Source organism: Anticarsia gemmatalis, chromosome 20, assembly GCF_050436995.1.
Source record: "Anticarsia gemmatalis isolate Benzon Research Colony breed Stoneville strain chromosome 20, ilAntGemm2 primary, whole genome shotgun sequence".
Taxonomy (NCBI): Eukaryota; Metazoa; Arthropoda; class Insecta; order Lepidoptera; family Erebidae; genus Anticarsia; species Anticarsia gemmatalis.
Window position 1 is genome coordinate 3,269,202 of NC_134764.1, and position 25,638 is coordinate 3,294,839.

Here is a 25,638-nt window from a genome sequence, read left to right on the forward strand (position 1 = left end):
GTTATTGTATATTTTCTTAATAATTTAATTAGGTTCATTTTCTGATAAATTCCCGTAATTTTCCAATGTCACTTGTGCCTCTAACAAGAACCATGGAACTACTGAGAAAATATAGATGTCACTAGTTCCATGGAACAACTATGGTGGAACAAGTGAGACGCGTCCGATTAAGTTTTGTTCCATTATCAATGCCCATGGAACTACCGAGAACAGTAACTCTCATTAGTTCCATCGAACTAATTGCTGGTGGAATTAACGAGAATGATAAAAAAAGCGCTTTTGTATGAGTTTAATTTACACTTTTTTTAAGATTATTTTTTTTTTCTCCTTTTCTAGTTACTTCTTGTTAGATACTACGTCTTTTCCGCTATCAAATATTATTTGAATTTTAAGAATGTAATTTTTATGAATTACACCACTTTACTTTTTCGAACACCACAAAGAATCACACAGATAAACTGATGAACATTTTCTTCTACTAATTTATAGCTAGGTATTACTAACACAAACACTCACTGGCACTTTATAATGTTATCTTTATGTTATTAAATGATAATTATTTCTAAAACACACATAGCTTCGAAAAGTCATTGGTGTGTTGCCTCGGGTTCGAACCTGCGACCACTTGCGAGGGAGGTACCAACTTATACCACTCAGCTAACACCGCTCTAGTGAGTATGTGTTAATCGAATTAATCAAATTATTACTCAACCCCTTTTTTGAAACGACGATGGCTTACACGGTCTTTATTTGTAGGCCTACCTAAATGGTAATGGGTGGAACTCCATGAGGGGATGCATTAAGTTGCTACCAAAAGCAGGCAAACGTCTTATTTCGGTTGGTATCTCAGAAAATACTCCGATAAAACCACATTTTAATTCGTTATGTTATATTATTATATAGTTAAAACACTTTTAATGTGTTTCACTGGCATGTTTCAATAATGCAAGTAAAATTATTCGTAAAGCGATATTTTCGTAATTATAATTGTTGCAGCCTGATTATCATAAGACTATTGTATGCAAACGAACGGAACTGCACTCATTAAACTTTACTGTATCTAGTTTGTCCAAATACAATGTTATCGTTCAAAATATTGATGACTTCGTCGTTTAAACATGCTGAAAATAATATAATATTGACATTAAAAGAAGAAAACATTACCTTTTTTTTGAACGGTTGAAAAATTATAAACTTTTTTCAGAGGGGCAGAGACCAGAAAATTACCCCGATGTTACATACACCTACAGACAATCAACATTCTCATTATACCATTATAATACATTGTTGAAAATGCAAAGAAAGAAAGAAAAAGTTTAATATAGAAATAAATACAAGGCAAGATTTGGCTCCAAGCGAAGTCACGAATGAAGCCAAGTTGACTACGGACAAAATTTTATACAGGCTGATATTTGTTATGTAATTTGTTTTGGCACAACTGCAATATTAACAAAGCTGATTTCAATTCAATGATCATATTTTTTTCAAAAGGGTGAATATAATGTTTTAAATTGTTTGAAAATCTTTCATAAGGTCTGAATATTATTCAATTATACCGATTGTTATCAAATATCCACTCTGCATAAATAGCATCGTTAAGGCATATTAATGCAGTATTTTTTTTAAGGGTTGATTGTATGGTAAGTATAAAATGTTATGGTACCTGTTTGTCGATAGTAGTTCGTGAGTAGTTCAGAACTGACTGGCTGCATCGCTCCAAGTCATTGGTTAGCAGGTATGAAGTATACTTTTTTACCAGCTCATAACGCTGGCCTAGGGCATTTTGCTTGTAAAATTAAAGTTATAAACAAAAAAAAATATTTAAGACATTCATTGGGGGCATGCAAAATCCCTAACCCGTACTTCGCCGGTTGCGTGGTGGACTCAAGGCCTTATCCTTCCCTCATTTGGGAGGTGGCCCTTGCCCTGCGGTGGGACAGAAATGGGTTAGTAAAAACCGCAAGTAAAAGGTTCTTGTTGACAGAATGGAGGCCCAAGGAACAAACCCGGTGGACGTGAATATGAGTACCATGAGTGATGAAGCAATCGTCATCTCTGGAATGTCGGGGCTCTATCCGCAGTCACGCAATGTGCAGGAGCTCTCCACAGTACTCTATAATAAGGTACGATATTCAACAAATAGGAAGTAATATCATGAGAAGAGTCTGGTTCAAATTTTTAAAATGTATATAGGAGGGATGTGATTAGAAACGAATATACGGATCAAAAACTACTCAAAATAGAATATATCTTTTGTAGTCATGACCGTGGAGTCTAGAAACTCAATTTACTACGTACTTGGACAGTTGTTATAATATAAAGAAATGAATTGTTTTCTGTTTTTTCTCTAGCTAAACCCTGTAACAGCGGACGGTCTTCGTTGGGAGTACAATGACCCGGAGTTGTCACAGTATACTGGCAAGGCGCCTGGACTGGATCGGTTCGATGCACAGTTCTTTAAAGTGCACTACACTCTTGGAAATAATATGGACGCGATGTCTCGTAAACTTCTTGAAGAGGCGTATCAAGCTATATACGATGCAGGTCAGAAAATATAGTAGTCACAATTTTAAACGTACACCCGTTGCAAGTGTGGATCTTTCCAGTATTCTAGAAACTGTTTGAATTCTAAAGTGGAAACTAGCTATACTTTTTTCATAGGTTTCGACGTGACCGTCTGCTGCCGCGTTGTGTACTTTTTCAACTTGTACCATGAATATCACCATGTTAAGCAGAACCTACCCATGTAGTATATTTTTGCTGCATATTAATATTTAAAAGCTATAATATTGCAGGTGTCAATCCCACTGGGTTATATGGTAGGAGAATCGGTGTATTCGTCGGCGCTGCTTTTTCCGAATCAGAAAGAGCCACCTTCTATCACACGTACGCACGAACCGGACAAGGTCTTCTTGGGTAATTAATATTTGCTTTTCGATGAAGGAATATTAATTGGTGATGTTATTATGTTAATCGAGTTCCATTTAAATAACAAGTGTAATTAAAGAATGTATGAACAACGAACACACAATGATACTAGAAGAAACTGTACTAATTTATATTTACTTACATAAAAAAATGTGCCACAGGATATAAAAAAATTATAAACAACGGACACACGATATTTACAGGCATAAGAGACTGTACTAATTTATATTCTCGATCAGAAGGGTCGACACGGGATGTACCTTAACTCTGCACCACGTACTATTATAAAAGCGCAGATTTACCAACATTAAAAGTTATTTATAATTCAGGTGTAGTAAGACAATGTGCGCCAATCGCATCTCCTACTGGTTGAACTTGAAAGGACCTTCGCTGACCTTAGACGGCGCTTGCTGCAGTTCTTACTACGCCTTGGAAAAGGCCTACTACTGTATCAAAAGCGGTGAATGTGACGCGGCTGTTGTCGCAGGCTGCTATCTGTGCTTCTTGCCACATTCGGTACTGAACTTTCAAAGGTAAAAAAATTGCTTAACTCTTTTTTAATTTTCATAAAATTGAAAGAATTAACAAAGTATGCAATATAACTATGACTTCTACAGTTAGTATTTCGTATTACAGATTACTCGGTACGTCTAAAGACGGTAAAAGCAAATCTTTCGACAAGAATGCTGATTGCTGCTGTATTTCAGATGCTATCAATGTAATATATCTGCAAAAGGCTAAAGATGCTTTAAGGTATTTATAGTGTTTCTATATTATGAAAACAGTCGTAAGATTGCTCATCATGCTTTTTAAAATCTACATTCGTAATTAAGTACAGAAGTAATTATCTGCCAAAATTCTCCCACACAATTTAAAATAATGTTGTTACAGAGTGTACGCTGAAGTTGTACATGTAAAGAATGAGTTCATTGGCTTAGTACAAGGTGACACGGGACCTATTTGTGGATACAGTCGTACACCAGGCAGTGTTACTAACTTTATCAATGAGTTCTACAAAGAAGCACAAGTTCCTCCAAATGTTGTGGAATATGTAGAGGCACTTGGTTCTGGTAAGTCATTGTTACCTCTCTCTGAGTGACGCAGACATCTGCGATGATTGTGATCTATTACTGCTGTTTAGACAAATATGTTGAAGGCTCCAGTTTTATTGCAGCCACGCCGGAGGGTGATAAGTGTGAATTGAATGCATTCGAGCAAGTGTATTTAAAAGATCGACCAGATCCATTACTAGTCGGCAGTGTCACATCAAATATAGGGTTTACACAAGCTGCGTCCGGAATAAGTGCTCTTACTAAGGTATTATTTTTGGACGCATTTTGGTGTCTCAGTAATTTTTGGTCAGTGTAATAACAAAGCCTCTTCAACTCAGGTATTGCTGGGTTACCACACTGGTCAGTTAGCGGCGAATCTGCACTGTGAGCATCCTCGCGAGGACATAGCGGCACTGCGTGAAGGACGCATGCGCATCGTCACCGAGCACCAGCGCTTTGAGCGCACCTTCGTTGCCGTCAACGGCATGTCTTTCACCGGCATCAACTCGCACGTGCTGCTGCATGGACGATACAGACCTAAGGTCTACAAAGTTCCATGTTTTGAACTTAAACCCGTATTAAATACCCTTTGTAAACACAGCAGAAGCAATCGTACTTGGAAACATGTTATTTGTTTCAGAATTTATTGAAGTATTCGTCAAGCATTCCACGCTTGGTGAATGTCTCAGGGAGACAAGAATCAGGAGCCGATAAAGTAATACAAAGCCTGAAGTCTCGTCCGGTAGATGCAGAGGAGATAGCTTTGTTACACAACATACACAGTTCTGATATCGTCGGTCACTTAGGAAGAGGATATGTCATTCTAGGTGAATTTAAATAATAATCTATAAGTAACTAATTTACATAATTTTTGTAATTGCTGAACCTTCTCATACCTTCTTTCATAATATTTAAATTTGACAGATGGCAGCGAAGAACGAATCACGAAATGTATTTGTGAAAAGACGGAGTATTTTGATGATGTTAAGCGACCGTTGTGGTTCGTGTACAGCGGTATGGGCTCGCAGTGGGCCGGTATGGGCGCACAACTCATGCGTATACCAATCTTCGCGGCTGCTATAGAACGGTAAGAATACTTGATTATGGGTAAAGAATAATAGATCGTGGATACGATGTCAAGGATTGCTTGTTATTTGCAGATGCCAGCGTGTATTAGAACCCAAGGGACTTGATCTTATTCATATAATCACATCACCAGATAAAACTATATTTGATAATATTTTACACTCGTTTGTTGGAATCGCCGCGGTGCAGATCGGACTAACAGATATACTGCAACACCTGGAGCTGAAGCCTGATGGTATTATAGGTAAGTCACAGTGCAGCAGTCATTTGAAAATAATAAACTGAAGGACACAATTAATAAATATATAAATATCGCAGGTCACAGTGTGGGAGAGCTGGGATGCGCGTACGCAGACGGTTGTCTGACGGCGGAGGAGATGATACTAGCGGCGTACAGTCGCGGTCGCGTGTCGCTAGAGACTCCGTTGATTTATGGTTCAATGGCTGCAGTTGGCTTGGGATATGAAAAGGTTTATTGAGACAAAATATTGGAACTATCTATGTTATTAATGTTAAGAAAATATTTTCTTTTATTCTTATGCACAATTTTATTTCCTAGATTGTCAAAGTGCTTCCATCCCAAATTGAAGTGGCCTGTCACAACGGGCCTGATTCATGTACAATATCAGGACCTGCCGTAGAAATGCGTGAATTTGTAGCGCTACTCAGTGCTCGAGGAATATTTGCGAAGGAGGTACCGTGCTCCAATATTGCGTATCATTCGCGATATATCGCAGACGCAGGTTTGTACTAACTGAATATTTTGTAGGTATATCAAATGATAGAATCAATATACATTTTCAAATGGTCTTATTGTTCAACAGGTCCTGGACTCCTGAAATATTTGACTGAGGTTATAAAGAAGCCTAAGCCTCGCAGTGAACGATGGTTGTCAACATCAGTGCCACAGGACAAGTGGCATGAAACAGTTGCCAAAATGAACTCTGCAGAATATCACACCAATAATCTTTTGGTAAGAATTGTTCAGAGTCATGAATCAATTGAAAGCAGTTCTATAAAATGTTAAAGTTTTGTGTATGTGCAGGGGCCGGTATTGTTCGAGGAGACGTCGCGGCTGATCCCCAGTAACGCAGTGCTGGTGGAGGTGGCGCCGCACGGACTGCTGCAGGCGATCCTCAAGCGCTCCTTGTCTGCTGACTGTCGACATGTGCCGCTCACTAGACGTGGACATGCAGACAGTGTGCTGTACCTTTTGCAAGCTATTGGCGAGTAAGTTTTTTTAGACCTTGTAATCAATGGAAATGTCATTAAAAAAGTATCGTGCTCTTAAAGATCAATTAATTTTTCAGTTTGTACACGATTGGCTACAATCCACAAATTCAAATGCTCTATCCAAAGGTGGAATTTCCAGTGTCGACAGGGACGCCCTTGCTATCTCAACTTGTAGAATGGGTTAATTTCGAAAAATGGTAAGATGTAGGTTTGCTAAATTTCACAAATATATACCTAAGTATATTTATTTTTTTGTCTCTTTCGTAGGAATATGCCTACTTATCTAGCCGCGGATAAGCAATTTGCTTCATCCTGCAAATTCGTGATATCGGCACAAGATGAAGAACATAGTTACCTGCAAGGGAATATCGTGAGAGGTATTTACGTATAAAACCTATGTTAAATTATATATAACCTAGCTATGTTCATTTAACTTAATTGACGTTTAGTCTATATCGCTGATTGTTGGCAGCTCCTCGCATGATCAATTATTGTATCAACCACATTGTAAAACTTTTTGGCGATTGAAAAGAGTGGCCGTGAGTTTCTCGCTAGCTCTTCTCATAAGGCTCTACCCCCTTTCCGAGCTAGTGGTAGATTCAGTAATTGTAACGACTATCATAAGTGTCAATATTTGACCTAAATGAATAAATGATTTGATTTTGATTTTGATTACATTAACAAAACAAAAGCACCGGAGAGTTTGTATAAAATATTTCAAAACTGTCTAACACTTATAATTATGTAACCGTGATAAGTACCTACATCTCCAGGTAAGACGGTGTTTCCATTCGCTGCGATGTTGACGGCTGTGTGGGACACTCTCGCGATGTTCAGTGGCGCGGCGAGGCGCGAGATGTCAGTGCGCTTCCAGGACGTGCAGCTCCACGTGCAGCCCGCGCTCTACGACCAGACACCACTGCGACTGCATGTCATGTTGCACACCGGCACTGGGCGGTTTGAGGTGACGCACAATTACATCAACTTTTGATAAAGCGAAAGTGGTCGGTGGACCTGGGCTCAGGCTACACTAAATACATTTGAATTTGATTTGATGAATACATGCGTCGAAGTCTCGTCGGTTGCTCAAATGGCAGGCTCAGATGGAACACCTACGATGGGGGATAGACCTACCAAGTGAGATGCAACACGCATGGATGCACGATCAGACCCTTCACACAAAAAAAAATATTACATAATGTTTATATGGGAAAACGAAACGTAAAGTAGAGCATGGGCAGGTTTTCGTGTTATGAGTAATACGAAACTACAAGTCTTTTTTTTTTCATCAGGTCATAGAAGAGAATTCCAAAGTAGCTGATGGATTTATGTATTCTGAAACGACTGACGAGCACCAAGAACAGAATGAAGAGAATGACCATGACCTTGATAGTGACGAACTGAAGCAAGATGATCTGTATCAATTATTCCACGAGAGAGATTATCTATACAGGTCCATATACTTCCTATACTTTTCTATTTCCTAAGTTTGCTTCATTCGACTTCGTGGGTACAAACCAGAATATTTTTATGTACATTTATGAATATTGACTGTAGAATCTGCAGGTAACATATGTATTTGTTTTATCGAATTTAGTAAAATTGATTGAAATTCCAGGGATGAGTTTCGTAGTATAGAGAGTGCGAATGCTTCTCTGAGTGAGGCGTCAGTGCTGTGGCGTGACAACTGGGTGACGCTCATCGACGGCATGCTGCAACTGAACGTGCTGAGACAACAACATGACGCCGTCTCATTACCTACATATATCGGGAGAATGTCTATCGATGTTGATAAACATCGGAAAAGTTACGTAGTTGCAGGGAATACGAAACGACTCATAAGAGCACACATCAATGATATCGACAATACGACGAGATGTGGAGGAGTTATCATGCATAATATATCATTCCGTAACTTACCACCAACATCACATGAAACAATTGAATTACAACTGTTTACTCCTCAGGAGACTCAGGTAATCCATGAACTTTAACGACTTTTATTGCGGTTGAATAGTTGATCAAACTGAATATTAAAAATTGCAGATTTCAACTAACGATGTGGCCTCGGACGCCAACAAAACCTGCCTAAATCAAGTGTCGCTACAAATTGCTAAGCCTGGTGATGTTAACTCAGTACACTGGGTGACAACTCCTCACAGAGAGATATCTGGAGTAGTCGTCAAGGTATGTTGACGGATAGAATGTTACGACGTACGTACTCTAGACTGACACTTTTCCCATAATAATATATTTACATTATACTTTCAGGTTCATTATGCCGCTTTAAATATATTAGACGCTAACAAAGCTACTGGAGGTGTACTGTGGAATGTAAGCGACGATGGATTTGGGATGGATTTTAGTGGAACTTTGAAAAAGTAAATGGCATTGCACATTTTAAAGCAAAATTCGAGGCAAAAGAATATTTTATGAAAAGATTATTATTGTTGCGAATCTCAAGACTTTTATTAATTTTTCAGTGGTGATCGTGTGATGGGTATAGTGAGGTCGGGCGCGGCGAGTACTCAGCTACAAGCTCAGTCGGAGCTGCTGTGGCCGGTGCCGGTACACTGGAGCCTCGAGGACGCCGCCACTGTACCGCTCCCCTACCTGCAAGCACTGTACTGCTTAGTAAGTGTTTCACACTTTAAAAGAAAGATAATTATAATTATTCAGTTAAGTGCATTGAGACAAGTCGGCAACCACCGTACTCAAACATAATGTACAACGGTTGCTGATTTCTCTGCTTGCTTATAAAGTAAACTGCCATCAGGGTGTGAAGGCTCGCCTGCGTCGAGGCATGAGTGTGCTCATACACGGCGGCAGCGGCGCGCTCGGACAAGCCGCTATATCTGTGGCGCTGGCGCTGAGCTGCACCGTGTTCACCACAGTCAGTGACGTGCGGAAGAAACTGTTCCTGCGACAATTATATCCACAGTTGAAAGGTGAACTACATGTTTGAAATGAATAGTAAATTAGGTTTTAATTGTTTCATACTATATCTTTTTGTTTCATTGCAGATGAATATATTGGAAATTCACGAGATTGTAGTTTCGTAGATATGGTACTGAACAATACCCAGGGAGTCGGTTGTGACATTGCTATTGTATGTTTCCCTGGAGAGTTAAGAAATGTGAGTTAATGTGTTGTTGATAGATTATCTTCAGTTATTATTTTGGATCAAAATTATATTTTTATAACATACAAATCGGTTTACGTTCCAGAACACACTGCGTTGCCTGAAAACATTTGGAATTACTTTTGATTTATGTCAACTCAAACATCGCGAGAATTACTATTTAGGAATGTACAGCTTAGAACAAGACAGAACATATACAGTAGTGGATGTTGGTTCCGTATTAAACGATAGAGATCCTACGGAAAGAAAGGTACGTAAGGCTCTTGGGATGCACATCCACATTTTGGGAACCGTGAACCTAAAGTGTGATAAAATTGGAGATGTATTTTGAATGTTTATGCAAGTTCTCGTTTGTAGATGTTGCATACAATGTTGAGTGAAGGTATTACCCGCGGGTATGTTCGTCCGTTGTCGCGAGTGACGTACGCGTCGCTCGAAGTGACGCGCGCCTTCAGACTGCTGGCAGCAAGTCAACATCGCGGCCGCGTGCTTCTACGCATGCAGCATAACATGCCGCATGCGCAACACAGGTACATATTACACGAGGAATAAACATTACTCTTTTAACATCTTTGGCTTGATTCTTCTGAAACTGTTACACATTTCCGAGATTTCAGGTTGTCTTGTGCTGCAGAGTTATGTCATCTGATAGTTAGTGACGATGAAGCCTTTTGTATGCAAATTGCTGGGAGATTGGTGAACCGAGGAGCTCGGAGATTGTACGTTGTTACTGAACATTTGACATCTCATCTACAAAATGGAATTAGGTTTGTCCCTGAAATAAATAAATTAAACAACAAATGCATTGAAACATTAATACATAAATCTCAATTTGATTGCCTTTCGCAGAGTCTTGCGGAAAAATAATGTAGATGTGCAAGTTTTTACTGTAAGTTTTGTTGATAAAGATGCTATTAATTCATTGTTGAAGAATATAATTACAAGAATATCGATAGAAGGCATCTACGTAGCTGTCACTAAAATAAAGGATGCCCGCTCTGTCAGTGATATGACCGATATTGTAAACAATGTAGACGCAACATCGAGGACAACTTGTAAATCACTCAAGTAAGATTATTTATTTGTGAATTTCAAATTCTGTGTATTTCAATGTCAATTTAGAACCAACTTTTATACATAAGATATAATAATATATTTTCAGATATTTTGCAGTAGTGTCTGTTGACCGTGGTGTGGGGTACAAGACCTGTCTGATTCGAGCGAAAGATCATCTACCAGCCACGCTGTTAGATTTGTCATTACTGTCTGATGTTGAAGTATGTTATTCGTTGTTCATTTATTTTTAAATTTAGTCTGTTTGTACAATATGCATGGAACTTTTCAATTCTACAATGCATATACTCTGTAAATTAAAATGGAAATATCAATTTGAAACAACTGCAATACTTCATGCGTGTGCGATATTTATAGGACATAAATTTACCTGAGGTGGTTAACATCATAGAACGTGCGTTGTGCACTCCCCACCCTGTTCTACTTGTGAAACCGATGGAAGCAAAACGGTTGACATTCCTTCAGGAAATCGAAAATATATGCGGTGAGTGTAGTTTACCGTTAATGTATTTACGGCAATATGAATTAGTAAAATTGATTCCAAGACAATTATTATTGACCGATGGAAGATACGGAATTTAATTGTGAGTTATTTTCAGATATTAATATTCCTAACAGTAGTGAAGCAACATTGAGAGAACTGGGAATGACAGATGACAAAGCGCAGCCGCTGATGGCGTTACTGCGAGATTCATACAACCTGTCACTGGAAGAAGAAGACATACTGAATCTATCCGTTGATAAGTAAATGAAACGCATTGTTTATGCTAACGATGCTGAAATATCGAATGAATAATTAAATTAAGATAGTAAGTCTAAACGAGAGAACTTTTACTAAAGTCTTCTCAATTACAGAATACAAGAACTAAACGAGATGATATCAGAAGACTTCAAGCCAGTCAGTGGACTATCAATATTCTTCTCTCACTTAGAGTACGATGAATATGAAGCGATCACTGACATCGTGCGCTTACCGACATTGGCTCTCAATATGACGGTGAGTTCATGTAAACAATAACACTATAATATGATGTGTGACATCAACAGCTAGCAACAACACATGACCTAAGGAGGAAGACATCAAAGAAGAATAAATAAGTACAGCTGTGGTTATTGTATCATTTAGATTTGAGTGTGAATCGTTTCAGCTCGGTGACGACTGTGACCCGAGTCAGTCATGTCTGTGTATAGTGCCGGGTATGGAGGGGCGTCACGAGCGGTTCCGTGTGATGTGTGAGCGACTCAAGCTGCCGGCGCTGGTGCTGCAGCCAGGACTTGATCATCCACATGAATCCTTGCATGATACTGCACACAGATATGTTGAGGTAATCTTTTGATTTGCAAAGAATTTAGCGCAATATAATTTCTTATAATAAAGCTTAAGATGCTCTTACATATAAATGTTCATTGACAGGCTCTATTGGAAAAAAATATGATCAAAGATGAAGAATTTTACTTGTTGGGTTACGAGAGCGGAATCCTCGTCGCCTTGGAAGTAGCAGCAATACTGGAAGAAAGAGGTAATCCAGCAAAAAAAAATCTACTCGGTGGGAATTACCGTACGTGATATGCTGTGTGGGTGTAGTTGTAATATTTTTTGATAATTGTTCTAGGACTGACTGGCACTGTGTTCTGTGTCGGGTTGTCGCCGGAGGAGTTACAGACAGAGCTTCTCAAACAATTGTCTAGCTTCGAGACAGAACAGCAACTACAAGAAGCGGTTTTACGTCATGTTTACACGTTGTTGGCGGGAGAGGATGTCGCTTCGTTAAATGACGCGCTCCAGCACACTGTCACATGGTCTCAGAAGTTGAACGCGTGTGTGAGCACGTTGCTCGGTCAAGTGCGCACACATTCAGCGCAGTACATCCGTGCGCTGATAGAGACGGCGCTCGGTCAGATCAAGCGAGTGCAGGAGTACAGCGACGCCGGTAGAGTGACGCCGCTGCGCTCGCGGCTGGTGCTGCTGCGCGCCGCGACGCCGCATGTCGCGCGACACAGCGCGGCGCTGCAGCGACACTCGCGACAGTCGCTCGCCGTGTATCAGCTGCGCGCGTCGCTCGCGCACGCAGCGTATGACATGCGCGTCGCGACAATTATCAACAAATATCTCGGCAAACACATCCTGCGTAAGTTTGAGAAAAAAAATCTGTGCAACACATATTTTGTAAACTATGACAGATTTGTGTCAAAAAAGCGTACAGATTTAAACTAGCAATGTATTTATGTACAAACGAACGCTTTTGGTAAATACTTTTGTAGACAACTGCGGATAAATCTGTTTACACTGGTTATTGTTTTATATATGTTTTTGGTTTTATTTATTTTAATAAATAAAAATGGGTTACAAATATTGCTTGCATTCATTCATACATTCCTTTATCTAATGTTTTCCGTTCAGTCTTACTCGAACAACAATTAAAAATGTGTCCTTATTTTAGTTTCAAGGTAGTTAGGAAAACTATCATCTTTAATACTAATGTTTATTGTCCTTTTTATAAGTTATTACACACTATTTAATATTACGTTTTAATTTAAATAATAAGTTTCTTTTATGTATACAGTATGCTTTGCTTCACGTAGTAAGAATCGCATCTGTTTTGCGATTCGAAAGCATTTCGTGTGTCGGCATCAAGGTGCTTGTTTATAACCGAAGCGCACTGTAAATCGTGGGAGGCGTATGAGAGACTAGAACTAAGTTGGTATACAGCAACTGGTTTTTGTGAGTATTTCTGCAGAGTCGTTTGTTGTTCAGCAGCATTGGATGAGGCAGCACGCAGCAGCACTAGTTGCGAGCGCAGCGGCTTTAGTTTAGCACTGTAGCCTCGTACTTGATTGATACGAGCCAACGATGCCTCTATGAGAGTCCTGGAGTACTGTGCCGAATGAGGCATGCGTCCCAGTGAGTGCCGAACGCATGCGTCGACTTTCTCTGTCCAGGTGGCAGCGTTTTGCAGTGCCTCGTCCAGACCCGACGTGTCTCCGCCCGCCATCAGAGTGAACATGTGACGCACAATCGCGTCTTGCAGTTGTTCTTCTGTTTGGAGCTCACTCAATTGCTCCTTAAGTTCTACTTGGAATTCGTCTGGGTCGCGTCCTACGACGAACACTGTGCCTACCAAATCTAGAACAAAACCACTTGTTTAAAGAACACCGTACGTTTGTATATTAACATAAATAGATCCTAAAAACAAAGTCAACTGAAAGAGTTACCATGATCTTCGAGAATGCTTGCTAGTTCAAGCGCCACCAGCGCTCCACTTTCGTAACCCATTATGTAGAATTTGTCTTGCGCCATTCTTTTCTTCAGAAGTATCTGTAGATATAAAGTTATTTAAGCATTTAATTTGGAAACATTGTGTGCAATCACAAATTGCTATAATTGCTAAAAGGATTATGATATACCTCAGCCAATCTCTCAGCAGTTTCCCGCACTGTTTCGTGTGGATGATCAAGTCCTGGCTGCATGACTAGCGCCGGCAGCTGGAGACGTTCACACAGCGGGCGGAAACGTTGATGGTGACCTTCCATACCCGGCACTATGCACAGATATCGCTGACTCACGTCGAACTCGGTTTTTGACTATAAAAAATGATTTACATTACGACGGTGATAAATTTTTAAAGTTTTAAACTATCACTTCAGCAGCCACAATAGTCTGCTTCCGACAAAGACCGATGGAAGTCGGTCGAAACGTAGTAATAAGGTATCGTGACCTCTAAAATTCTAATTGCGTTTCAGACCTGTTTAGCGATTTAACATCAAAAAGTTGAACATTGTTACTGGTTCCACTTACTAGAGAAACGTCATTGTACTGCGTGGGTAAAAGAGACACATCGACGGTAGCGAGGAGTTCGTCGGAGCACACGCTAGCGAAGAATGTTGCGAGTCCTTTGGTGTCAGGGTGAACCACGTCTACAATAACCTCTTCCAACTCATTTATTCTGAAACACCATACTTAAGTTAAAGTCCGCAATCCGGAAAAAATAACAAAATCCAAAACAGGTCAGACAATAAAAGTATAACAAGAATATATCCGTGACTCACCTTCGTACCGAGAGGAGAGGTATTTCGTCTTCGGGCAATGATATACTGTGAGTGATATTCAAGAATGAACAAATCACAGGCACTTTTTCGCAAGCCAAGCCTAATGACTGCAAAGTATCTTCAGGATTCAAGTTCTCCGGTACATTTATGTCTACAAAAATGAAAATTTTATTAACTTTGAGAATTAGGTATTAGGTCTTAGGGTGATTTTTCGTTTGATTGATACGTACCAGCTAAAGCCACCAGTTGTTCGAACAAAGGTACCTGCTTCCCTTGTTTTAGTTGAGCAGACACTACAACGTGCTGGCTGCACAACGCTTGTTCTATAGCATCTACACCGGCGCGTGCCTATAAAAGCATATTTATATAGTTGACATCAACAATACTATCATAATATAGATTGCTATAGACTTTATCCATACTATTATAGATGTAGTTATTCAGTGGCCAGTTACAATTGTACTTACGTTGCTAAGTGAGGACAGGTCTAAGCATGTAGCAGGCAATCCAGACGCAACTCGAGACACACAAGTTTTTTGTCCAGAAATGTTTGCTGATGCTACCAAAAAGAACCTGAAATAAATTAATCGTTATAGTACTATTCAGTTACCCGCATCCAGCGTGGCGCATTATGGCCCTAACCCTTCCTGAGTTTGGGAGGTGACCCTTGCCCTGCAGTTATGGTAAAAAAAAACACTATTCAGGCATAATACAAACACAAAATCACGCCCTTTTCCCATGGGGGTGGGCAAAGCTATTTGATACGATCTCTACAAACTTATTTTACTTTATTCACATTCATTCCGCCATTTTAAAATAAAATAATGGAAAATGTTTAAAAGTATCCTATCACCTTAGTTCTGGACATAATGATCTTGACGCTGCGTCTACATTGCTCAATGTGCTGTCACTCTTATTGTTGACTAAGTATATTCCTTCGATGGCTCCCAAAGCAGTTGCATTCTTAATTATTTTTGCTACGCTATCAGCTGTATTGAGGTTCTCAGTAGACAGGACCACATTGACACCGCGTTTTTGCCAAGATCTGAAAAAAGGATAATATTTAACTCGTATTATAGTTTGGTATTAGTTTAAACTACTTTTTTCGCCAGCAAAAGCCCATAAACAGCTTCAATAACCATTTTTGTAATACTCCAGACAGTTTCACAACTTATTTCGAGTACAAGCAGATTTTTTGTAAAATTTGCCATTCCTAAATCGGACATCTAGGCACAGCTAGTGTTAAATAAAAATAAAGAAAATTACCCTATTTTGAATTGATGGTATGCTGTTGGATTGGTATAATTGATGTATACTTTCTGGGCTCCTTGGTTGATCAGTCTGTCGGCCAGTTGAACACCAAGCACGTCATCGTTCCAGAACAACAAATGGCATTGACGGGGATCGCATGTTATTCTGAAACAACATAATTTATAAGAAATAATAAGATTATGATTGTCTCCGTGATCTATAAAATTTGAGTATGTTAAATAGTACATACCTGTGTTGTGCTTCCGTGGTAGAGTTCTGCATGCGCAGGAGCACGCGGCCGCGGTGTCTGCTCTCTGCCAGCAGTCTGAACGCGCGCGTCACATCTTGCGGCGCGTACGTCACACGAGACAACGGACGAACATAACCAGAAGCAATACCTTCACTCAACCTTGCGTGCAAAGACTACAAAACAAATAAAATGTATTAGTTTATTTGTGAATTACTTATCTTTTTTATTAATTGGAAAGTAATCTAAGTGACTTACTTTGATTTCTTCAAGATTATTGTTTGCAAAGATAGAAGCGACATCAGCTACCAAGTATGATCGCTGTCTCGTCAACAGGGACATACCAAATTCATAATTTTCGCGGTTTTCAATCTGTACTACGTCAATAAGGACGCCCGAAAATGCGCAGCATCTGAGAGATACCTAAAAATAGAGATTAACACTTAAGAATACCTTTTTATCAATCCCTGTTACTGTATTTCGAAAAAGAGTGTATTAAACCTACATTTTTAAAGGATCCTTTAACGCAGCTTAGGACGATTTCACAACCTTGTCCATTGGTTGCCACCATCACATAATCAGCAAACGTACCATCTCGAGAACTCAAGATGTGACCATCTGCAATAAAATCGGGACGATTGAATAAACGCACGAATAGATAAAGAATCCAAATATCAAGAATATTTAGTTGTTAGTTTAACCTTTAAGTTGAGGATAGAGTCTCTGTAAGAACTGTTTCTTGCGTTGGTCACTGACTGTGGTGAAGACTTGGCAGTTGTTGGCGAGGGCAATGGCAATGGCAGCCTGTCCCAGTGCGCCGGCTCCTCCGTGCACGAACACGTTCATGCCAGGAACTAGGTTACCTTTAACGTACTGAAAAATATACATGTATTTTAAACAATCACTTCCAGAGTAAAAAATAACAAATGGCATAAATGTTGTATACTAACAAGGCAGTAGAATGCTTGTATGTATGCGAGCGGTACAGTGGCGGCGTCCTCGAGGCTCCAGTGAGCCGGCACCGGCCACAGCAGCTCCGACTGAGCTTGTAGCTGAGTACTCGCCGCGCCAGACCTCACTATACCCATCACACGATCGCCACTGAACAACAAACAAATAGAATGTGGTAAAAGTTAAAAGTAAATCAAATAGCATTCAGTTCAAGGTTTCAAAATGTACTAGTCAGAACTAAAACCTATCTGATTAACCTACCTCTTTGATATTCCACTGAAATCCATTCCATAGGAGTTAAATTCAGTTGGAGTGACACCAGTGGCTGCCTTGACATCAAACATGTTGAGTCCAGCGTAATGAACCTGTTGAAACGAACATAAATCTATCAATTCCATCAATATTTTGTAAATATGTATTATTGTAAATCTGTCTGCAATCACTTTCTTCTTAAATAAACATTTATCTATCTATCTATCTATCTATATTTTTGTAATTCCATAAATAGTATTATTGCAAGAGTCTGTTTGTACGCCTACGATACGATACAATAAGACGGAAGAAAATATCGTATGGTTATTTTTTAAAGAGTCAGTCAGTCATACAGGATCGTAGCCACTCAAATCTAAGTCTGTTATCTTTACATACAAAAATGAATCGAAATGCGTTGCTAAGCGCTAAGCTCAAGAACGGCTAAACCGATTACACTATGTAATTCTTTTTTATTAATAATCCTTGAATTACGAGGATGGTTCTGACGGAAAGAAAAAAAAACCATTGCCGGGTCAGCTTCTTACGTATACATACATATATACGTAAATCACAATATAATAATAATATGATAAAGTAATAAAGCATACCGTTACTACATTGTTAGATGGCTCAAGTTTCGGTGCATCCACCCACTGGAATGAGTCTAGCTTTCCTATTTGTGAGTTTTGTAGCGTGACTCCAGTAGACCCAACACCTTGCTGTTGACATAGAGTATACATTATTGTACAGAGCGAAGAAGCTGGTCTGTTGCGAGGATAATTTAAAAGTATTTTTGTTATGAATATGCTCCACATAGTCGAATATCCGGAGACTTTCGTTAAGCCGAATGAAAGCAATAAATTGCTTGGTCATTGCGAAGTTCCATGAAAAGAGTACAAAAATATGTTTGTATATTGATTTCTAAATAATCTCACGTTTACGTTGCTGATGGACTGTGAAGGCGTTGTTAGCACAATTTCACCGTTAGAAACTGGAGGCAGAACACGATACTGGATGTTTTGTATCAGAACTCCACCGCATCTGAAATGACGATTGAATATTTTAAACTAGTATCATTTCGCACACGTAGGAATTTTAAACTTATCGTCTGCATATCGCAAAACTGAAATCTCAGACTTTGTAATTATTCAAAATTAAATCGCAAAATAATTAAAACGGATGTTAACAATCTTAAACGAATAGCTTCAAGTACCTGGTATAATCATTGACTTTGTCTATAAATGCAGGGATCACTTTCTTGTTATTCAGAGGATATGCGTGATTGTTATTATGTTCTTTGATGTCGATGCATATTCTCCTAATCTGTGTCGGCAGTGAGACACCGTCGTGGGACTGTTGCAGCGCGTTCAGCTGCAGCATGCCGTCGATGAGCGTCACGAAGTTGTTCTGCCACACAATGTTAGCTTCGCGCAATGATGCACTTGCGTTTTCGATGCTACGGAACACACCGCTGAAAAAACAATCATTCATTAATACACTATCCCGTTAATAAAATCAATCTAATGTCAATGTAATTCGAAACAGCCGAACACCTTTGACACGACTTGGAAACTGTTGTCGTTATCGTCTTTCCTCGTGCCCTTCAAGGTGAGACGTTAAACTCAAATATCACCAAGGGGCCACCTATCTATGGAATATCTGCGTTAATGGTTGTTTAAACCACTGATCTTTACCAAACTATGTACCAGTTACTTAAGGACATTCATATACAGCCGTGCTAGGCAATGAGTGAAGTAATATGTGCATGCAAAAATGTGAGTTTTCAAGTGTTTATGTAATTTCTCACCTGTAAGAGTAATCTTTGTCGCCGAGTAGTTGATAAACATCGTGCGAGCTCAGCGGCGTTTCTTCAGTTATACCATAAACTTTTCTAAACTCTCTCGGTCTTTCGACTACAACAGCGATGTATCCAGAAATCACTCGCGAGTGTTGACTCATGACCTGAAATTCAACATCGATATTTTGAAAATTGACTATTAGACCTTCGTACTAAGATATTAAAATACTTTTGCCGCGACTACATTACGATGAAATTGTTAATTTTCAAACAAAATAATTGACTTCGCGATGATGCGATGTAATTTGCATTAAAATGTTAATGATAGTTGATTCCTGTTGAATATTATAAAAATATCATATGTAGCTAACCTCAAACTGGCCAGTGCCTCTATGCAACATAACGTGGAGTCTCAAGGGTCGCTGGTCGTGCAACTGCGGCTGAGCGAACAGATGAATGTCCCAGAATTGAACAGATATCTGATGCCTGTTGTAATCCAGGCTCATTGCCAGTGTATCCCAAACGGCTACTAGAGCGGCCGCGAATGGATAGCAGGTTTTTCCTGTAAATTAAAAATTAGATTGTTTCTTCTTTGTTTGCACAATCAACAGTTTCTCGCTCCAAAGAAAGTTACGACAATCAAGACGATTTGAAGTGACTCATATAGCTCGGAGACGATTAGCTGACATTTGAGATGACCTTATAAGTGGCCGTTCGATAGTTGTCCCCTATTCCCCCCAGGGTCTAATAATTTATCATTGAATTTTGACTAATATCAACCCACTGGTTACTGCTCTTCAAGTAGTTTGATACCAAGATTTATTTTAATTCACAAAAAAACGTAAGCACCATTTCGTTCCACGGCGTTTCTAATTAGGCTTTATAATTTGTTCTATTTATAACATTTTTACTTAAACTAATAGATAACTGTAATACCTCTGACGACATTTCCACGCAGGTAGCTGTGTTCTTCGTCGTGGAGTGACAGGATGAACTTGCAAGCTGCAGCCGTCCTGATTTCCTCTTCTTCGCGATTTACCACAGTCCTTAAAAAATATTTGAAAGATAATAATTATAAAGCATATCTCGAAAAAGTGATTTCAACACAAGCAATTTTTATATGGCCGCAACAATTCATTAGAGACATCACGCTTAGGAAACAACAAATACAATTGTACTAGAACCCATCGCTAGTTTTATTTGGAATGCACTGCCAATTTTAAATAAAATCTACAGAGCATTTTTTGCTTTCTATGCTGGTTACTTAAATATATGATAGGAATAACAAAAAGTAATCTTACCATAATTCACTGTGAACCCACTCTGGCAAGTGAGACAGCATTGGCGTTGAGGTCGATACGGGGAACTGGACCTTAGGATATATTGCCTGCACCTTTGGTTGGTAGCCCTCCATATACAGACTAAAAATAAGAAATACCAGTGAAAAAAAATATACAGATCATCGTAGCAAAGGGGAATATGTTAAAGGCTCAATTTTTACGGACACACCGTGCATGAATTCATAATATAAATGTATGTATAGAATTAATGACACTGCATAATAGATTCATAGCAGTCTAAACATTGGCAAGAATATTTTACTCGTTTAATATTCGGTGCATATATATAAAAGCTGGATGCTCTGATTATCACTTACTTTCCTATAGCTTGGAGCAGCAGGAAGGCATTATCGGGATGTCCACGTTTGGTGAGCGGTACATGTCGGCAGTCAGCAGACAAGGAGCGCTTGAGGATCGCCTGCAGCAGTCCGTGCGGCGCCACCTCCACCAGCACTGCGTTACTGGGGATCAGTCGCGACGTCTCCTCGAACAATACTGGACTCTGCACAGACACAAATAAATTAAATAGAATAGTTCCTTCGTAAGTACAAATTCAACTCTGTCTCAAAGGTATCTTTACTAACCAACAAGTTGTTAGTTTGATATTCAGCTGAGCAGTACTGAGCTGCTTCCTCATGCCATCTGTTTTGAGGGACTGAAGATGAAATCCAACGAGGGCTCCGTTGCTTAGGGTTCTTGATCACTTCCTTCAGATACTTCAGAAGATTAGGACCTGTAAAGAATATAAATTATAAAAAAGGGAAGTCAAAAATTACGTCAATTAAGTAAATCAGGTTTTAATTAAATTACCTGCATTGGCAATATAACGCGAATGGTACGCAATATTGGAGCACGGTACTTCTTTAGCAAAAATGCCTTTAGCAGTCAACTGAGCGACAAACTCGCGCATCACATCAGCCGGTCCAGAGATAGTGCTGGATTCAGGTCCATTGCGACAGGCTACGTCCACCTCAGGCGGGCACAGAGGAGCTATCTAGTGGACAAGATTGATATTAATGAGTTAACTACCATCTGATGCGTCATGGTCTCAATTAAACAGTAAAGGATTATATTTACTTGTTGATATCCGAGACCAACTGCAGCCATAGATCCGCGAATGAGTTCTGTCTCAAGTGACACGCGACCACGGCTGTACGCCGCGAGGATCATCTCCTCAGCTGATAAACAACCATCTGCGTATGCGCATCCCAACTCACCCACACTGTGACCTAAAATAACAAAAACAAGTAATTATTGTGACTCTTGACGACGGTTCCAGGTAATGATTTCAAATGACAGTGACTTACCGATTATTCCGTCAGGCACTAAGCCCAACTCACGCAGTATGTCAGTCAATCCAATCTGTATAGCAGCAATACCAACGAATGAGTGAAGAATGTTGTCAAATATTTTGTTATCAGGCGCTGTGATGATGTGAACAATGTCTAGTCCTCTGGGTTCAAGTACTTTGCGACAACTGTCCAATAAGAAGAATACACGTTATTATTTCTCGGGAATTAAAATTTTCTAAAGATCTTTAACTTCTTCATCTTTCTAAGTTCTTACCGTTCTATTGCAGCTGCGAAGATTGGTATACGCATGAGTTGTGCGCCCATACCGGCCCACTGCGAGCCCATACCGCTGTACACGAACCACAACGGTCTCCTCGCGTCATCGAAGTACACAGCTTTTTCACATAATGACACCGTCTGGTTATTTTCATCCCTGTCTAAAAATAATATTACAAATAAAAAATCTTCCAAGTCCGTATTAAAATGATTAAATATTCTTATACATTAATTATGTAATGCCGTATACCAACGTACCTAGTATGATGTACCCTCTTCCTAAATGTCCAGAGACATTAGTGGAGTGTATATTATGTAACAACGCCAATTCCTCCTCGTCGATAGGCCGAGACTTCAGATCCTCAAAGATTTTCTCTACTGCAGACTCTTGGCGGCCCGAGATCGTGACCAAGTGTGGAATAGCAGACTTATATTGAGATAGATCCTGAAATATATTTTATAATTTAAAAAAGTACAAATATAATTGCAGTCGTCAAGTTAATTCTATTCATTAAAGACTACTTTACATAAAAAGTAGACAATTGATTATCAAGTTCATGACAGCATTAAAATGTATATTGTATGTATATAGATATACAAGTAAACTCATTTAGGTCCTACCATATAAAAATAATTTAGACAAGGATGCGTTATTCCTAAAAATAATAAAATAGTTAATCAAAATTAAATGAAACACTTATTAAGACACCTCCCCATATAATATAAAACTATAAATAAAAAATACATCTTTGGAGGCCCATGCAAGACAAAAACTACACAGAGACTTACTAGCTAATACGTAGTTAAATTTCGAAACACTATTTTGAATCGAAATAGATTTGGTATAAGTAATATAAAAGTTGTACAAAATAAAATGTTGGAACAGACGGACTGGAAAACGTAATTAGTAATTATACTCTTTAATTAACAATACAATTCATTATGTTAATTAAAAACGTCGTTAATTTGGGGAAAAAATAGCTTACCTTCGGTTTTTGTTGGCCGTGAAGAAGCACATGAGTATTGGTTCCAGAGATGGACATGCCGTTGAGGGCGATGTAGCCGCTGTCCAGTCGCTCATGCTCAGTGACCACGCGAATGCGACCATCTTGCAGTGCGGGCACATCCTTCCGCAACTCGGAGCAATTTAAGTTTGCCGCAATCTTACCGGTTTGGAGTCCCAGTAAGATCTGCATGAAAAATAGGACCGTTGTAAGCAATAGTTGTATGGATTTGACACGTGCAACGAAGGTCATGCTTCAAACTTAGAGAGCGTTGTTATTCGGCACAATCATTAACATTCGTTATAACTTTATTTATTTATTTTAGTCTTTATTGAAAATGTCTACAATATCAAAAATTGCTTCCTGATAAGAAAGTGGTATGCAAAAAACCAAAACACATTTTATATTACCTTGGACAAACCGGCCATACCAGAGGCAGCATCAGTGAGCCCGATGTTAGACGTGACACTGCCTACAAGCAGGGGAGAGTCTCTATCTTCACAATAGGCTTGAGCCAAACTTTCTAGTTCAGATTTATCAGCATCGGGGACTCCTACAATGAATATAATGTTTTTAGTCAATCGAATTAATAAACATGCCAACACACAAAATTAAGTAGTTTTTTAGATAATATTTACCTGTACCATACGCCTCTACATAATTAACGGCTTGAGGTGATACTTGGGCTTCATCGTAAAATTCTTTGATGAATTTCGCAGTTACCTGAGGGTCACGAACATAGCCGTAATATGGTCCCGCTAGCGGCGTGCCGTCGTCGATTATAGAGATGAATTCATTCTTCACATGCTTCAACTCAGCGTACACTCTAATAAGAAGGCAAGAGATAATGTTCTTACATAAAAAATGTTCTATCATTATAAAAACAAATTGTGAGAATAATACTTGAGTACTAATTCATATTAGTATACCTTAGAGCATCTTCTGCCTTTTGTAAGAACACAACACCAATCGCATCTGATAAAGTATAACCATCAGCGTCAGCAGCGAACGATTTAGTTCTACCATCACTGGACACAGCTGCCATTCTGTAATTACCATTTTTTTGGTTTGATATTTGTCAATAAAAGGCTTATTAACGTATTGCCCACATCATTAGATGTTTACCTTCTATGGTAGATAGAGCTATGAGGATGTATACTTAAGTAAGAGCCTCCAACTATAGCTGCCTCACAGTCACCGCGTCTCAAAGCAGAATACGCTTGTTCCAAGGCCACCGCAGAACTGCAATCACCCTCGTCTATTGATACCGAAGGCCCTTTCACGTTTAACCAATACGAAATACGATTTGGGGACATCGTTTTACTACATCTGAAAATAATAAAAAACAATATAAAGTAAATACGAAGATGGATGGAACAGAGCACATGTATTAGTTAAAATATAAATACTAACCCGACGATACCCAGTCCAGTCTTTGACATGTAATCAGTCATGCCTTTGTTTTCAGAACTAGAGAACCCCGAGCCAACGAACACGGCAACTTTTTTTCCACTAAGATGCGCTGGACTCAGTCCTGGATAAATTAATGATTTGCTTTAAACACTATGAAGCCACAAAAGTGGATTAGCAAAATAAGTAATTTCAAAAGAAAAAGGTGTTATTATTTCGCATAACACTTGTTTTTTTAACTTCAATTATTGAAATGAGAAACATTGATGAGTATTAATGTACCTGCATCGTATATTGCTTGATATGTTTGTTCAAGTAACTTGCGCGTCATGGGGTCCATGAAGTTTCCAAGACGATGATATACTGTAAAGAACTGCGCATCGAACAGATCCAGATCGGGGGCGATGCCACTGTACTGAGTCGCCTCTGGATGCTTGTAAATCCATCTTTGATTCTCAGAAGTTATAGGATTTACCTAGTAAAATAATATTCACATATTTAAATACAAGCAATTATCAACATTTAATTGAATAATAGCTACTGGTGCTGGCTTAACGACATGCGTAGATGAAATTGGATGTAGATTATAATATGGAAAAGTTCAAAGATGACTTAAAAATTATTGGCTTTCACTTGGGTAATGTAATTTTGTGAACTTGTTGAATAAGAATAATTCATAATGTTGGCTATAAATGAAGATCAAAAAAGGGGTTGAAAATATTTTATTATTTTCAGCTACATTATTGTAAAATTGTAACACTTGTGCGGGGGCAAAAAAATAATATCAACCGGCGATCCTATCACTGTTGAACTAAAATTATTTGAATTTAATTTCACACTGAATATATCTTTATTACTTTACCTTGTTGTACAATATGTCTGATAGTTCCTTCACATTATGTGCCTGTGGGAACAGGCCTGACATTCCAGAGATGACGATCCTTTGTCTATCTCCCTGCACCTGACTCGACTCAAACGGCTCATTGCGAGTAGACGAGTGTTCTTGAGGAGTGGGCGTCATGATTGCAACGCGATAATCTTCTTCCTAAACAAAACGGAAATCACTTATCGCACTGAGAAACTAACACTAATGAGCCGAAAAAAATGTATAACAAAATACCTGATGATAAAGGTGCGCCCTCCCTTCTTCTACTGCCAATATTGGGGACGATCCGCGGTATATATTAACGTAGGTAGCTGTTTCAGTAAACAAAATTACTGTTACTACTCTAAATGCGAATTGAACTCATAATGT

At 39.0% G+C, this 25,638-nt stretch overlaps 2 protein-coding genes across 2 annotated transcripts; one reads left to right on the forward strand and one right to left on the reverse strand.

Annotated features, from left to right (window-relative positions):
• Positions 1-2,021: 2,021 nt before the first annotated feature.
• Positions 2,022-12,730, forward strand: LOC142981871 (fatty acid synthase-like). Its single transcript, XM_076128010.1, has 35 exons — positions 2,022-2,123; positions 2,352-2,544; positions 2,796-2,916; positions 3,258-3,461; positions 3,565-3,681; positions 3,820-3,998; positions 4,103-4,245; positions 4,319-4,522; positions 4,621-4,807; positions 4,905-5,067; positions 5,141-5,310; positions 5,385-5,536; positions 5,626-5,809; positions 5,891-6,039; positions 6,112-6,296; positions 6,377-6,496; positions 6,567-6,676; positions 7,073-7,263; positions 7,592-7,716; positions 7,918-8,275; positions 8,346-8,486; positions 8,571-8,680; positions 8,783-8,939; positions 9,076-9,247; positions 9,323-9,435; positions 9,527-9,691; positions 9,799-9,971; positions 10,059-10,208; positions 10,291-10,330; positions 10,873-10,999; positions 11,115-11,259; positions 11,371-11,512; positions 11,664-11,840; positions 11,930-12,035; positions 12,129-12,730. The coding sequence occupies exons 1-35, from the start codon at positions 2,022-2,024 to the stop codon at positions 12,728-12,730; spliced, it is 5,877 nt and encodes a 1,958-aa protein (XP_075984125.1).
• Positions 12,731-13,001: 271 nt separating this feature from the next.
• On the reverse strand, positions 13,002-25,638 carry LOC142981543 (fatty acid synthase-like). Its single transcript, XM_076127540.1, has 38 exons — positions 25,504-25,638; positions 25,246-25,428; positions 24,666-24,858; positions 24,387-24,507; positions 24,099-24,302; positions 23,903-24,019; positions 23,612-23,799; positions 23,384-23,526; positions 22,956-23,159; positions 22,228-22,414; positions 21,968-22,130; positions 21,709-21,878; positions 21,479-21,630; positions 21,212-21,395; positions 20,986-21,134; positions 20,719-20,903; positions 20,363-20,482; positions 19,998-20,107; positions 19,433-19,623; positions 19,071-19,225; positions 18,477-18,734; positions 18,199-18,304; positions 17,872-17,982; positions 17,273-17,376; positions 17,011-17,161; positions 16,762-16,933; positions 16,566-16,678; positions 16,319-16,483; positions 16,064-16,236; positions 15,829-15,978; positions 15,416-15,607; positions 15,030-15,135; positions 14,793-14,910; positions 14,563-14,713; positions 14,312-14,459; positions 13,921-14,097; positions 13,729-13,831; positions 13,002-13,639 (listed from the first exon to the last, which is right to left on the reverse strand). Exons 2-38 carry the CDS (start codon positions 25,402-25,404, stop codon positions 13,068-13,070), a joined length of 6,165 nt encoding a protein of 2,054 aa, XP_075983655.1. The 5' UTR covers positions 25,405-25,428; positions 25,504-25,638; the 3' UTR covers positions 13,002-13,067.

Coding starts and splice junctions, on each gene's coding strand:
- LOC142981871 (XM_076128010.1), top strand. CDS start 2,022: ATGAGTACCATGAGTGATGAAGCAATCGTCATCTCTGGAATGTCGGGG. Junction 3,682..3,819: donor AAGGCTAAAGATGCTTTAAG/GTATTTATAGTG, acceptor ATGTTGTTACAG/AGTGTACGCTGAAGTTGTAC. Junction 9,972..10,058: donor ATGCCGCATGCGCAACACAG/GTACATATTACA, acceptor CCGAGATTTCAG/GTTGTCTTGTGCTGCAGAGT.
- LOC142981543 (XM_076127540.1), bottom strand. CDS start 25,404: ATGACGCCCACTCCTCAAGAACACTCGTCTACTCGCAATGAGCCGTTT. Junction 21,135..21,211: donor GCGTTATATTGCCAATGCAG/GTAATTTAATTA, acceptor TATTCTTTACAG/GTCCTAATCTTCTGAAGTAT. Junction 15,136..15,415: donor TCATTATGTCCAGAACTAAG/GTGATAGGATAC, acceptor AATTTATTTCAG/GTTCTTTTTGGTAGCATCAG.